Source organism: Nomia melanderi, chromosome 3 (genome assembly GCF_051020985.1).
Source record: "Nomia melanderi isolate GNS246 chromosome 3, iyNomMela1, whole genome shotgun sequence".
Taxonomy (NCBI): Eukaryota; Metazoa; Arthropoda; class Insecta; order Hymenoptera; family Halictidae; genus Nomia; species Nomia melanderi.
In genome coordinates, this window is record NC_135001.1 from 8,133,062 (window position 1) to 8,145,992 (window position 12,931).

Here is a 12,931-nt window from a genome sequence, read left to right on the forward strand (position 1 = left end):
CTTTCAGTTTACAGTCGTTTTGATTGAATAATTAGATTATTAACATTCATAGAAGGACTCTGCGATAGTGGCATTTTTTCAACGGAACAGGTGACATTTGCATACGGCAGATATTCAAGGAAGATACCCATAACTGTCGAGCGTCTGTGAAGTCTGTATAGTTATTAATAGTAAAACGTCACGAGAAAAAGTTGGACCGCCATTTCTCGTACGTACTTCCCATTAATTATGCGGCAAACGCGCGCGCGAATGAGAGAATAATCCTGGGACGCCATACAAAGTCGGGGGAAACCCAATCAGCTATCGATTGTAAATCGCAGCGCGTTCCGGTCGGAATGAACAAGACCGCTGGACAAACCTTCTAGCGACGCCTCCCTCTCCGAGCAATCTTGACCGATTCCGGTGAATTCTGATGTGGGTCAAGGTACTGTTCCTGCGAAAGAACGAAGGGAAATGGGAAAAACACATAAAATTCGTCTTCGGAATAGATGAGGCTAGAAGAAATTGGAATACATGTGTAATTCCAAAATGTCCATGATCGAAGAATACGCTAAACGGTTCTTCTCGAGAATTACTTAAGACCGGGCTGCTACCGGTTCATCAAAATCCTTTCACGAAAGGATATTCGCGTTACGTCACCTGATTCCGGTCTTGAGTTACAGTGTTGCATCTACGCGAAGAACTCCGTTGGAGGAGAATAGCAATAACAACAACGCGATTCGATAATTTTTCAGACTGTCCGTTGCCTCGTTATTTATGGTAAGTGTATATGAACGCAATTTTTCGCGTGTATGTAAATACTTATCCAGCGCGAAACCCCCTTTTACAGCTTCCACTCGACGCAATGAGAACCAGTATCCTCAAGGTCGGGTTCAATGACTCCCAAGTAATCGGGGATTTGAAAAAGAACGTTCCCTTGGTAGAAGGAAAACGATGCTCGTGTCACGATCCGGCGTTTCGAGGCAGTCACCGATCGATCCCGGATCGCTCGACGAAAGTGGATCACCGAGCAGCGCGTCGTGTTTTCTTTGTAACTCGATGGGAACGATGATCGGCCAGCTTCGTTTTCCGATCCGGTAGTAATCGCCGATCAGCCACCGATGTTCGGTGCCCGTAGAATAATCGAGCGGAAACATAAAAAGACCAAGGTACACGTGGATCCTTTTTTTCGTGGAGGCGACGGGATTCTCTGTGATTATGCAAATTAGCAAGAGGAACCGGTTGATATTTTTCAACAACCCGGCGGAAAATAAATCTTCCGAGCGATCGTATCGCGACGGAGCATCTGGGAAACAAAAAAAAAGGACACTGTTCCCGGCATGAGTTTACGCTTTTAAATACTCTTCACGATCGACGAAAAATTTAAGTCGATGGACCGGGTTAATTAAACTCCGAAGAAGACGGAGATCGCCTCGCTGCGATAAGTAATTCCGTTTTAATAAAAACAGTCCTCGGTTATTATATAATCATCCGTTATTAATCCCATTAACGTTTAACGAGGAAACGTTCGGACACAACTTGTTCGATGACTCGTTTCGACGGCTGGGAAGCGCGTTTGTTTTGAAACACGATCGCCGATAAAGCCGATAATACTCGCGCGATTACGCGTGTGGGAAAAATGCGATCACGTGCACGGAAAAATTGAATCTGTGTGATAAGTCGAGTAACCTTGCAGCTGAATCGCGCTTATATTAGCGCATCGATCGGTATCGCCAGTAATAAGAAATTATAATTCTCCGCGAGATCGGGAGAATCATCCGATTCTATTCCGAATCAAGATCGCCGACGATATCGGGCTCTGTTCCACGACGTCGCGAGGTAATCACCCACACCGGGATGACGTCTTAGACAGGATACGTACACACGGCTCGACATTAATAAACTACGCTCGATAGACAGTCAGAGATATGATAATGGCGCAAAGTGGTAGGCGGAATTTCAGAATCACGCGCGCGGACTTTGAATGGCTCTTAAACTGGGAATTCCGCTTGATGACTCACGGATATCCTGAAAGTATCTAAATTTCATTGGTACTCGCGCGTTGTCGGTCGATTATTGATAGACTCGTCATTGGACGATTGTTTGATGAAGTTCGGGAACCGCGGGAAAGCAAAAGGGAAATCGATGAACATGGAAACCGAGATCTTTGGGTCAAACGCCTCGCGCCGCGCGGTACGGTCTGCCGTCGTTGACACACGGAACTCGAGTCGTTACGAAACGTAACAACGCGCACCTTTCGACGAGACCTTGGCGACTCACCGTTAGTGTTTCTGCATGGTTCGTCGCGCGACAAAATTCGACGGCAATGAAAGGAAATCTCGGCGATCGGTACACCGGTATTGCTGCTTTCGGTAACACGTGACGAAGAATCGACGGGGAACTCGCAATTCCCGGAATGTCAATTCACTCGCGAATATTGACGAATCCGTAGATATGCGTCACGCGTTATTACTGATTTAATGCACATTCTTTAGACACGGTGTATTCCCTCTTTTTCCATGACGTAACGCGCGCGATCGACGATGAACCGATGAGCGTGACATGATAATCACCGTTCGCTCTTAGCTTGGCGGCATTGAATCTGCGAACGTCTACGTTGAACATTTATTTGACAAGCAACTCAAGTACAAGGATGTAGGTGTAAGTAGTCTCTAAATTCTTTCCCCATGAACGAAGATGGTCGTCTTTCAAACTATCGTTCGACGAGTCCGCGAACATTTTGCGCGTTGAAGCTGTACACGAGTCTGCTGCTAATACTGCGATTGATTCTTCCGGAACTTAGCGCGCGCGATCGTTGGGAAAAGATCGCGCGTACAATTGAGAAACAATAGCGTACTACCGATGAAAATTATTGTCTCTTCGTGTTTGAACGTAAACGATATTCGGCGGAGAGCATGAGATTCCGACGGCAAGTCGATCACGTTTGCCGACGATCGAAGTATTATTAATTATTATTGTCCTTCTCTTGGAAAATACATTTGAGAAAAGTTACATAACATGAGCGGAGAACGCGCTTGGAACGCGATATGGCGGCGTTCGCGCTCGAGAATTCTCTTCTAACGCGAGAACGATGTGTTTGGAAACGAGATCCATCGGACGAGATAACATCTGTATTTTCCAATATACTTATTATATATTCGCATTCATTAGGCATTCTTCGACGTGAATTCACGGACCGTTCGGTACGCACAGTTCTCAGACATACTCACGCGAGTATGTACGTATAACTCGTTGCTCGTCGTGCACTTCACTACCTCGTTCTCGACGACATTAAGGCAGACTTTCAAGTAATTGACAAAAGACGCTGAGACGGCCAACCCTTTACTTGACAATTTGTTATTCATGGCAATTAACACGTTGAACGCTGCACGAATCCACCGAGCAAAATACACACAATGGAAACAATATAATATTAAATCGTTTGGTTGAATTGCATTATGATTACTACACGTTCATCTAACTAAATGTCACCGTATCAGGTAGCGTTATGTATAACATAGAAATGTTTTCAAATAATCATCGTTTCATTGAATGAACTATAGTAATTCGATTTGGTCACCGGTGACTCCCATGACATTCAACGTGTTAATACACGTTTCCTAGGAATAGTAAAATATCAGTGAATCTTTCTTTCAATGTTCATTCAGTGTTCATCCTTCCTTACGACATGAAAGGTATGGGAAATTCAGGATATCTAATGCGTCGTGAAACTATAGATTACTGTAAATAATATGGCGATCGCGCTTGTCGTTTGCCAGGTAAAGGGTCAGGTGTTTTAACCAATAAAGGGACAGTGGAAAAATATTGCTCGCAGAGGAAACGGAAAACGCTTCTGCGTACATTCTCCCCGTAGAAGTGGCCTTTCCATCGATACATTTCTCTTCGCAATCATTGGTTTACTATCGACTACAATAGGACACAAAGGATCACAGTTCCTGTTAACCCGAATATGCTGCTTCGCTCTCGGACGAAATTCTTTTGAAAGAGATCGAGGTCACGAACATACTGACTCACGAATCAGACTTCGACATTATACAATCCCGGCTTGAGACAATGAAGTTTGACGTTCGGTCATATTGAGATTTGGAAGATTGATTCGAGATCGGTTCTTAGCTCGCAAGATTGATTTTTTTGGAAAGAAAGATTTCTACCGATTTTTATCGTTCAGAAATAAGTTACGTGAAAATGTTTCTCAGCTCCAAACTTTATTCGAAAGGGAAAAGAGAGAGAAGAAACAATTTCTTCGTCGAAAGTATTCGAGAGCGAACTCTTAAACGTTAGAGATGAATAGGAACGAGTATCACATAAACGAATGGAACGCTATTCGTATGAAAATGTTCGTCAATGCACATCTTTTCCACGTACAATCGTCTGGACTTGTCGACAAATTAAAATCTACATTCTTAACGCCTTAACGGAAACATCTATCCGCGTGTCGTTATAAATTATTACCACTTGAAAGTTCGAGCGCAGCAAATAATACTGTAAACTGTCATTCTTCTCTACCTAAGAAACGCCTGCCTTATCCGCGAACCCTCTGCAATCCGAATATTTCTCGGATCTAATGTTACAAATGCCATGTATACGCTGTTCCTCGGTAACTTAAAAAGAACGGAGGGCGAGTCCGCGCGAACGGAACTAACGATAAGACTAAAAGAAGAAGCACGGAAAACAATGTAAAAAACAGATATAAATATCAGTGGGAGCATATTGCAGTGGGGTTCCACAGAATGAAAGTAGGGAAGCCATCTATTGGCCAGCTAATACTCGAAGGTCGGAACGCAACACCGAATGGAATCAGCGGTACTTTACGAAAATAATAGATTAACGGAGATCTTTGAACTTCCACCGTCCTGGTACAATGTGTCCCACGTGTTTCTTTTCCTATCCACATGCACACGCACACACGCGCACAGGCACGCATCATACACGCAACACACGCGTCATGTTTCCCATGAAAAATACCCTATCTAAATCTTCGTTTAAGGTAGCGGAGTTCGAGCAGTGGTCTCCACGACGTTCCTTGAGTCCGTTTTCTCGTTGTCGGCTTGTTCTTGCGTATTCTCTAATTCCGTTTTACGGGCTATCGCGTAATTATTCAGATACTCGACCACATGCATGTGCCCGAAGGTTTCCGCTTCGTCTACCGGTCGTTTTCCCCACCTGAAACGATGAACGCGATTAACTTCTTTGCGCTGGAAAGACTTTGATGTTTTTGTTCTAAAATTGCAAACGACGTCTTGTACACATCGATAGTCCTGTTACATTATAGATACTAAATTCTTTTAAAATGCATCGCTCTATAGAAAATAATTGATAAACCAAATTAATGTAGGTATCTGCGCGAGATAGGTAAAAAGGAAATTCTTTGTGCAAAACTTTGTTAAATCTCCGAACGTTTTGAGTCAATCGGATTGTCTGTTAAATTGCTTGAACACGGTGTTCAATCAGGTTTACCTGTCCTTGGGGTCGTGAGGTACGGCGCACTGTTCGATCAGAAATTCGACGCAATCTAGGTGGCCTTCACTGGCTGCCAAATGCAGGGCTGTCCTGCCGTCATAATCCGACAGCGTCATGTCCATGCCGCTTAGTCGATGCCTAAAATTGGAATAATATCGCACCTCGCCCTTTTCTCGCTGATTCGAATTATAAGGCAACATTCGATCGGTAATCGAGCAATTTATTTGCCAAAGCGATCAACTCTATAGAACGGGAAATAGAACAACTCAACATTTACTACATACGTAGAGAATTAATCAAGAATTTCAGTACAATTTGAAAATATTGTAAAAATGGAGTTAATCGCTTTGACTCATGAATAAGTCGATTCCACGAACCTTCTTAACGCGGTGACGTCGCCACTAGCTGCACTGAACAACAGATTCACGATGGACAGTCCCTTTGTCTCGTACTTGTGCCTCCTGGGATCCTTTTTGTTTGTCGCGTGTTTTAGATTGTCATACCTGTGATCATAGTAGGTGCTACACTAATCGGGACGGGATGGACAACGACGGGAGACAATGAAAATAGTCCAAGTAACGTTGGCCGGTGGTGGTCCGTGTTCCGATTTCGAAGACGGTGACAGAGATTTTTGCGGACGGGTTTGTTCGTGCGGATTAACGTGTAGCGGATCGTGAGAAAAGCAAAGGAAGGGAAATAAATAATTGATTAATGTGTTGTCACTCGGTCGAGGAACGATTAGTTTTAGAATATAGATTAACAAGCGTAAATCTTCGCAGCGAAAATCATAGAAACGGAATCGTGATCGACATTTCGTTCGCAATTTATCGTACATGTGTTTCATGTTGTGACAGTGTAAACCGTGTAAATTCCATCTACGCGATCGTAAAAAAAAAAGAATAGCCAGAGAACAGTTTTAAAGCAATGTCGACGCGCGTACCTGTGAAAATTGAACTCTGAGACGAGCTCCTCGCAGAACTGCACGCCCCGACAGGAGTTGCCGAGGGGATCCAGCGGTGGCGACCACGTGCAGATTCCCATTACGTTCGGTATAACCACGAGAAGGCTTCCCGACACTCCGGATTTAGCTGGTATTCCGACCTGCGTTTCAATGGACAGTTTTTCCGTCGTTATACACCTTAGACGACGAAGGGGTTCGTGTCCGATCGAAAATTGATCTATCGATCGGCAATGTTTTCATTGTCGACTCACCTTGAACGCGAACTGTCCGCTGTAATCGTACATGCCGCAGCTGTGCATCAGACTGAGGACATCTCTGACGCTGTCAGGTTTCAAGACCTTCTCCTCGGTGATAGGACATATACCGCCATTCGCGAGGGTAGCCGCCATCACCGCCATTGTGTCGCAATTCGCTTCCATCGAGCAACACTGGGATAAGAGGAACGACATAGAGATACGCGACGATCCGACAGAAATAGAGCTAGTTACACACCTGGAAGTAGAAGTCCATTATTTCCCGCAAGTTTGTTTTGTCCGGGTAGCAATTGTGTTCCCTCATGTAAAAGCCAAGTGCGTAATTTCTATCAGCGGCTTCTCTTTCCGACAAGAACACGGCATTGTTGAAGCCAAGATTCTCTCCACCGGCCAATCTCTTAAAATAGTTCATCGTGAAGTCGAATTTCTCCGCGAGTGTCATCTCCGGTTTAATCAACGACTTCAGCAAAGAACAGACCAATATCGCGCCCGCGTTAATCATAGGGTTATGAGGCTTCTCTGAAAACATGTACACAAGTGTATCAACATTCTTACTAGCGATGGGTTCAACACTATTTCTATTGATAGTCTCACTGGATACCTTTTGAAAGTATTTAAAATTGTTTGCTTAGTTTAATCATTTTTCCTCAATTGAATTTTGGACATTTTGTACAGTTAATTTCATAATCATTATTGCACAAGTTGAAAAATCAATTCAAAATATACGACTAAACTTGGAAAATAATTTTAAGTTAAAATTTCAAATGATGTCTTTTGACACCTTTGATAGAAATAGCGTTCAAGGTACCGAGACGTCATACGTTAAACCTTTAACTCACTGTTGTAATCTAACACCAACTCGTTGAAGTTCCTCCCCGATGGTTCTTGTCCGACGTATTGGTGAACGACTTCTTGCCCTAGCCTGTCCAAAGCTATCGCGTATGTCAATGGCTTACTGCAGCTCTGTAGAGTGAATGGAATGGATGTGTCGCCGATACTGAACCTCTGTCCATCGATCGTGCACACCGAGACACCCCAGTAATCTGGATTCATTCTGGCCAGCTGGGGTATATAGGAGGCGACCTTGCCCTCCGAGTTCGACTTGCATTTCCAGTAGAAGTCCTCGATGTGTTTCGTGAAACCCGACCAATCGGGTATGATAAACTGATGCCTGAACGCTCTCGAGATCAGTACTATATTCGGATTTATGATCCTGGAAACGAGGCGACGGGTAATCGAACAACAGAATCGAATCGTGGAAACGGCAGTTACATGTCTCCTAGGGTCTCCTACCTTCGGAATTGTTCCCTGTTCAGTTTCTGCGTCTCGTGAGAAACACCTTCGTGGCCTCCAGTCGCCAAATGTTCTTTCCGCAGGTTGTCCGAGAATTCTTGAAGCCTGGGGTCGTCGTTTCGCAAACCGGTCGTCCTCAAAGCCTTGAAACACGGGAAATAAGAAGATAATGCGGAACGTCGGGAGCAATGAGCGTTAACTAGTCTCGCTTGCGACTCCTCGCGGGTAAAATCACGCAATACTCACAGCCAAGAACTTGCCCACCGGTAAGAGATCGGTATCTTCGTTTTTGAACATGTCGAATAATACATCTTCGGCGTTGGTGGCTTGATCCTGATCCCTGGTACTGGAATAGCACGTCGAACAAGGAACGATTAATCTTTGAAAGTTATCTCGCCTTTACTAGCAACCGAACGTTTGCAGTTCTATGAGCATGCAATTTTCTAAACTTTACTATTCCATGCAGAACAATAGAAGTATTATGACAGGGTGCTAAGTTCGTGGCCAGATTCGATGCCTACAATTTTATAATACAAATAGACATCGAGTTTACCCTTTCTATCGCGAGAGCAGGAAAATCTAAGTTACAACTACTCGTTTATCGATCGTTGCGTGTACCCTAGACGCTAACCCTTACTAGCGACATAGTGCTGTCATTAGCATTTAACAATGAAATAACGTTCGTTTCAACGAAAAATCTACTACCCTTCGGAACGGTAGCTTTCGCGTGTTGAGTCATGCATCAACCAATAACAACACGTCTCACACTGTACTCACTACATGTAATGGCTGTCATGAATGAAGCTGTACTCGCTGCAAAAACATAACGAAGAATTGGATCAATCGATTCTGCGATCGAAGTCATTACCTAAGGAATCGCGCCAACATTCTTTTAGATCTGTAACCTTTCTTCTCCAGCCAGATGGAGCACGCGACCTTCGATTTGATCGAGTAATCATCAGAAATCCCGATTGGCACTAAAGCCGAACTCTCCGTCGAACGTTTCTCGGCTACCGCGACGCAAGGCACAACGATGCTCAGTCCATTTTCCTTCATTTTCGAGTGTTCCGCGAGCAGAAACGAATCGTTTCAACCGGTAGCTCGATGCAGAAATCGTTTCGATCGTTTCTCCGTGTTGGACCTTTCGGAAAGATCACGATTGTCGCGAGGGACACGATTCGATTCCGCGTTTCTCGACCGATCCCGAACCTCCGCGAGATCTTTTCGCTGTTTGCGTGAAATCAATGAGGAATACGACCTTATATAAACGACAGGAAACGAGCTACGACCCCACTCGAACTCGAGAAATACGATCCAAAAATAGCGGAAACGCCAACGAGTGACAACTGGTGCGAAGTGTGTTTATCGCGGTGGCGTTCGAGCGTTTTCAAACGAGCAAACAGCTTGGACAAATGGAAACCCCGGGATCGCCGCCGATGATTGGATTGCATAACCGCAAACATATCTGACATTGTACTTATCTATTAAGCAAAAGAAAATCGATCCGCGAGCAACGCGTCTAGAACAGAATCGGCTTCCTGCCGCGCACAAATCGCGTCGAAGTTTGAACGAGCAATTTACGGGATAAACACCGTGGAAAATCGCACCCGTGGACAAACAGTTGATTAGAATCAATTAGAACGATGGACATTCGAGTACCACGAATGATAGTCATCTGGTAAGCGCGCGGTGTGAATTTCGTCAGCGAAACCGTCATGCGTATCGAATATTCGCGTTCGAGCACCGGGGTCAGCCGTTTTATCGAGGAAACGGCGAGCGTTCGGTCTTACCGAAGCGACGATGTGTACAGATCGGCGACATCCTTCATGTATTGTTCGCAGAAGTCGAAGTCGTCCATTGTCTTCGGTCTCGTGTTAACGGTGTATTCGAAAGAGGACCAGCCGTTCATCACTCGTAAAGATTATTACTCTCCTTCCGGTTTCTGGCCTTATCGCAGCGCAACACTCTTTTCCCTAAGCTCGCACGAACGGTCGATCGATTGAGCAAAGTTACGGAGAACGAAACGATATCTTCCTCCGAACGTATTTAAATGCGGAGCGGTGTCGTTAAGACAATAAATAGCGATGCTTGGGGTCGGATCTATGAAGATCAATGGTTCTCAATTAACCATCTGTGGGATTTCCGTCGAGTTCGACGATCTTCGAAAACTCCGACGCAGTCACTCGTCGAGAGTAAACAGTAATTGGATCGGCGATGAGAATATGAATATGAAATAATTGAATGATAAAGAGATATGACACGAGGCAAACGAAACTCCAAGTTGATTGAAAAAATACGAGCAAAACGAATCACAGAAGTTCTCGTGATAGAAGTGTAATTGCAACTGAAGGAATTAATGACCGATCGAAAGCGATCGAGCGTTCGCAGCTTTCTCAGAAAAACGATGTGGAATCAACCGAAGGCGAACGAATGAGAACCGTCAGCATCGATTACATCGGATTTATTGATTCTCTATTGTGTTCCACCTAGCGCATGGATCTATTTCTCCGTTGTTACGATGTTCCTCGAGTAAGGAGAACGCAACAAACGATTAGCCTTATTCCGAATGCGCAACAACGATCTTCGATACAAGCAATTGGACTATTGTACGCGTCGCTGCGTTTAAATAGATCGGCTCGTTGTAAACGTTTCCATTTATTCTCCGAATTACGCAATGGAACTTCGACTCTACACGTATACGTGCACACTGTATCGTACTCAGTCAAATATAAAATACAATATATTGTAAAACTCAAAACTATTTCAATCGTTTAGTCGAACACTATCGTCGTTGTGCCTCGCGTATCGCTGCAGTAACTAATTTAGCTAATTCCGAACAATTCTCTCGCGCCCGAAGGCACGCGCCAGTCGAGTACGCGCGTATAATCGCTTTGCAAACCGATCGTATCGCTTAATCACCGTGCGCTCTATCGTAAACGATAAATAATCGCGTATCCTTTGACACGGAATCGTTCGACATTAGCAAAAGTGAAAGGAGATGTTCGTTCGTTGATTCGAACCGAACATCCACGCGATCGCGGCTCCATAGAGGCGAAAGGCGTATAACGGAGTTGTCGAACAGCTGATTGTTCGATCAAGTAATTGACAAAGTAATGACAAGAGAAGAGGGAACGTGTTCGTTACCGTGTTTGCGCGCGTTCTAATTCTAAGGCACTTCCGAAAGCGGCATCCAAGTATTTTATAGTTCCAAGCTTCTTCGACGCCGGTACCGCAGCCCGTCTCTGCAATCAATCAGTTCCGCCGTCGTGATCAAGACAACTCCGAAAAACGAAAAACCGCAAAATAATCGCGCGACGCTCGTCGAAGAGATGTTCGATTTTCAATCGGAATCGGCGATTCGACGACCAGCTCTCTTCCCACGGGACACGGGAACCCTCGCGGCGTGCGAAACGAAAATTTGATCCGCGCGGACTCACAATGATTAAAGGGAAGGGATCGCGGGGCCGTTGAAAGGCCTCCGCTTTCGTTTTGAGAACGAAAGAATTTCGAGTCGGCAAAGCGTGCGAGGAAGGGTGCAGAGGCGCCGGTTGCCAGACAGTTCCCGTATTGATCCTTCGATGAATCAACTCCGAACACCTTAAGCCGAAACCTGCCACGTGTATTCCTAATTCGGATCAACGGGTTGCATGCAGGGAAACAAATTCTTAAGGAGCGCTGCTCCACCCTTGACCCAGTTTCGAAAAGCCGCCGCTGCCGAATGAAAAATCACACGTTGAAGGATCAAACGTCCGACGAAGCCGTCGCGGACAGCGGGAGCAACGCATCCTTTCCAATCGTGGTTGTCGATCATTGACAGCAATTTATCGCGTAGAAAGACGCTAACGATCAACTGATTAAAGTGCGACGCTCGCGCCTGTTTGCTACGAGTCGGCTGTACGGCGTTCAAGTATTTCTGTCGCTGAAATGGGCCACTGCCACCGCCCACGTGGACGCTAAACATGAATAGAATAACGCGAGTGCGTATGCACAATCGCTGTCGCCGTTCGTCGAGCAACCGTCACGAGTTTCATTCAAATTTTGCATTAGAGACTTTGAAGATTCGTCGAAGTGACAAGATTTCCGGAGAATAGGGTATAGGATTGTTCGAAAATCCCGAATATCCAGATACCTCTGTCTACTTTCGAACTGTTTCCTACATCTCGAACAATCACCGGTCATCGCACGGGTGAAAAGAAGTTGAAGACAGAAGAACTGTCGGCGAACAAGATGTTTCCATGCTTGCACTCGATCGAGTCCTCGACACCACGACGCGCACTTTAGCTCCTTCCTGGAGGCTCAAGCAGCACGTTGCTACGTGATCTGGCCCAAACGTTCATCCAATTTCACGAGACAACGGATCGATGAGACTGCGAAAGGAGGGTCGGTCTTCGTTGCCATCCGAATCGATAGACGTTAACCGAATTTCGCGGGAACGTCTCGGATCAATAATGCATAGAACAGAACCGGGAGAACGTTTCGCACCTTACTGCTGATGTGCAGCCTCCTGAGCCCGTTCGCGCCAACCTTCACGATCTTCAGCATCCTCGGGGATGGGTTTTCACTGCTCGTAAAGGGAGATCTCGATGGTGTCCGCTTTCGGGCAACGGCACGGGAACTCGGGGGTTGACACTCTCGGCTCTCCTCGAATCTGCGAAAGACGCACGCGTACGCACGTACGTTCGGAAACGATGACGCGAGAGCGCGACCCTCGACGTCCCGTCAGCTACGAGTTACTGCGGTATTAAGGGTCGCGGGGACGTTTGCCAACGGGGAGGCCAGCCGGCGTATAGGGCACATGCGCGATTTAGACGCGACTACGTCGAGAAATTCACGGCTGGTCGAATCGGTTTTTTGCCGCTCGTGATCAATAGGACGCGGGACTGGTTCTAAGCATTGAGGATTTCGGGCCAGGCAGACCTCTTTAGCCGTGGTGGTACAAAAGAGACGATCATCGACGCGCTTA

The 12,931-nt window shown here is 45.6% G+C and overlaps 1 protein-coding gene across 10 annotated transcripts; it reads right to left on the reverse strand.

Moving 5' to 3' along the window:
* Nucleotides 1–2,590: 2,590 nt before the first annotated feature.
* GLS (glutaminase) lies at nucleotides 2,591–12,719 on the reverse strand. 10 transcript variants are annotated; one of them, XM_076366011.1, is made up of 12 exons: nucleotides 12,451–12,719; nucleotides 11,113–11,210; nucleotides 8,746–8,781; nucleotides 8,215–8,314; nucleotides 7,969–8,111; nucleotides 7,515–7,888; nucleotides 6,914–7,194; nucleotides 6,673–6,849; nucleotides 6,401–6,561; nucleotides 5,838–5,963; nucleotides 5,458–5,598; nucleotides 2,591–5,163 (listed from the first exon to the last, which is right to left on the reverse strand). In XM_076366011.1, the coding sequence occupies exons 1-12, from the start codon at nucleotides 12,508–12,510 to the stop codon at nucleotides 4,983–4,985; spliced, it is 1,878 nt and encodes a 625-aa protein (XP_076222126.1). In that variant the 5' UTR covers nucleotides 12,511–12,719; the 3' UTR covers nucleotides 2,591–4,982. The 10 variants fall into 10 exon arrangements, with proteins under 10 accessions (XP_076222126.1, XP_076222124.1, XP_076222133.1 ...); XM_076366009.1 differs by having other exon boundaries at nucleotides 5,838–5,981; XM_076366018.1 differs by lacking the exon at nucleotides 11,113–11,210 and having other exon boundaries at nucleotides 5,838–5,981.
* Between the last annotated feature and the right edge of the window lie 212 nt (nucleotides 12,720–12,931).

What these genes read in the sequence shown, in the direction of transcription:
- GLS (XM_076366009.1), bottom strand. Translation starts at nt 12,510, where the DNA reads ATGCTGAAGATCGTGAAGGTTGGCGCGAACGGGCTCAGGAGGCTGCAC. An exon ending in CGGTGGGCAAGTTCTTGGCT is followed by an intron (nt 8,112 to 8,214) that starts GTGAGTATTGCG and finishes CCGTGTTTCAAG; the next exon opens with GCTTTGAGGACGACCGGTTT. An exon ending in TCAGAGTTCAATTTTCACAG is followed by an intron (nt 5,982 to 6,400) that starts GTACGCGCGTCG and finishes CGATTAGTGTAG; the next exon opens with CACCTACTATGATCACAGGT.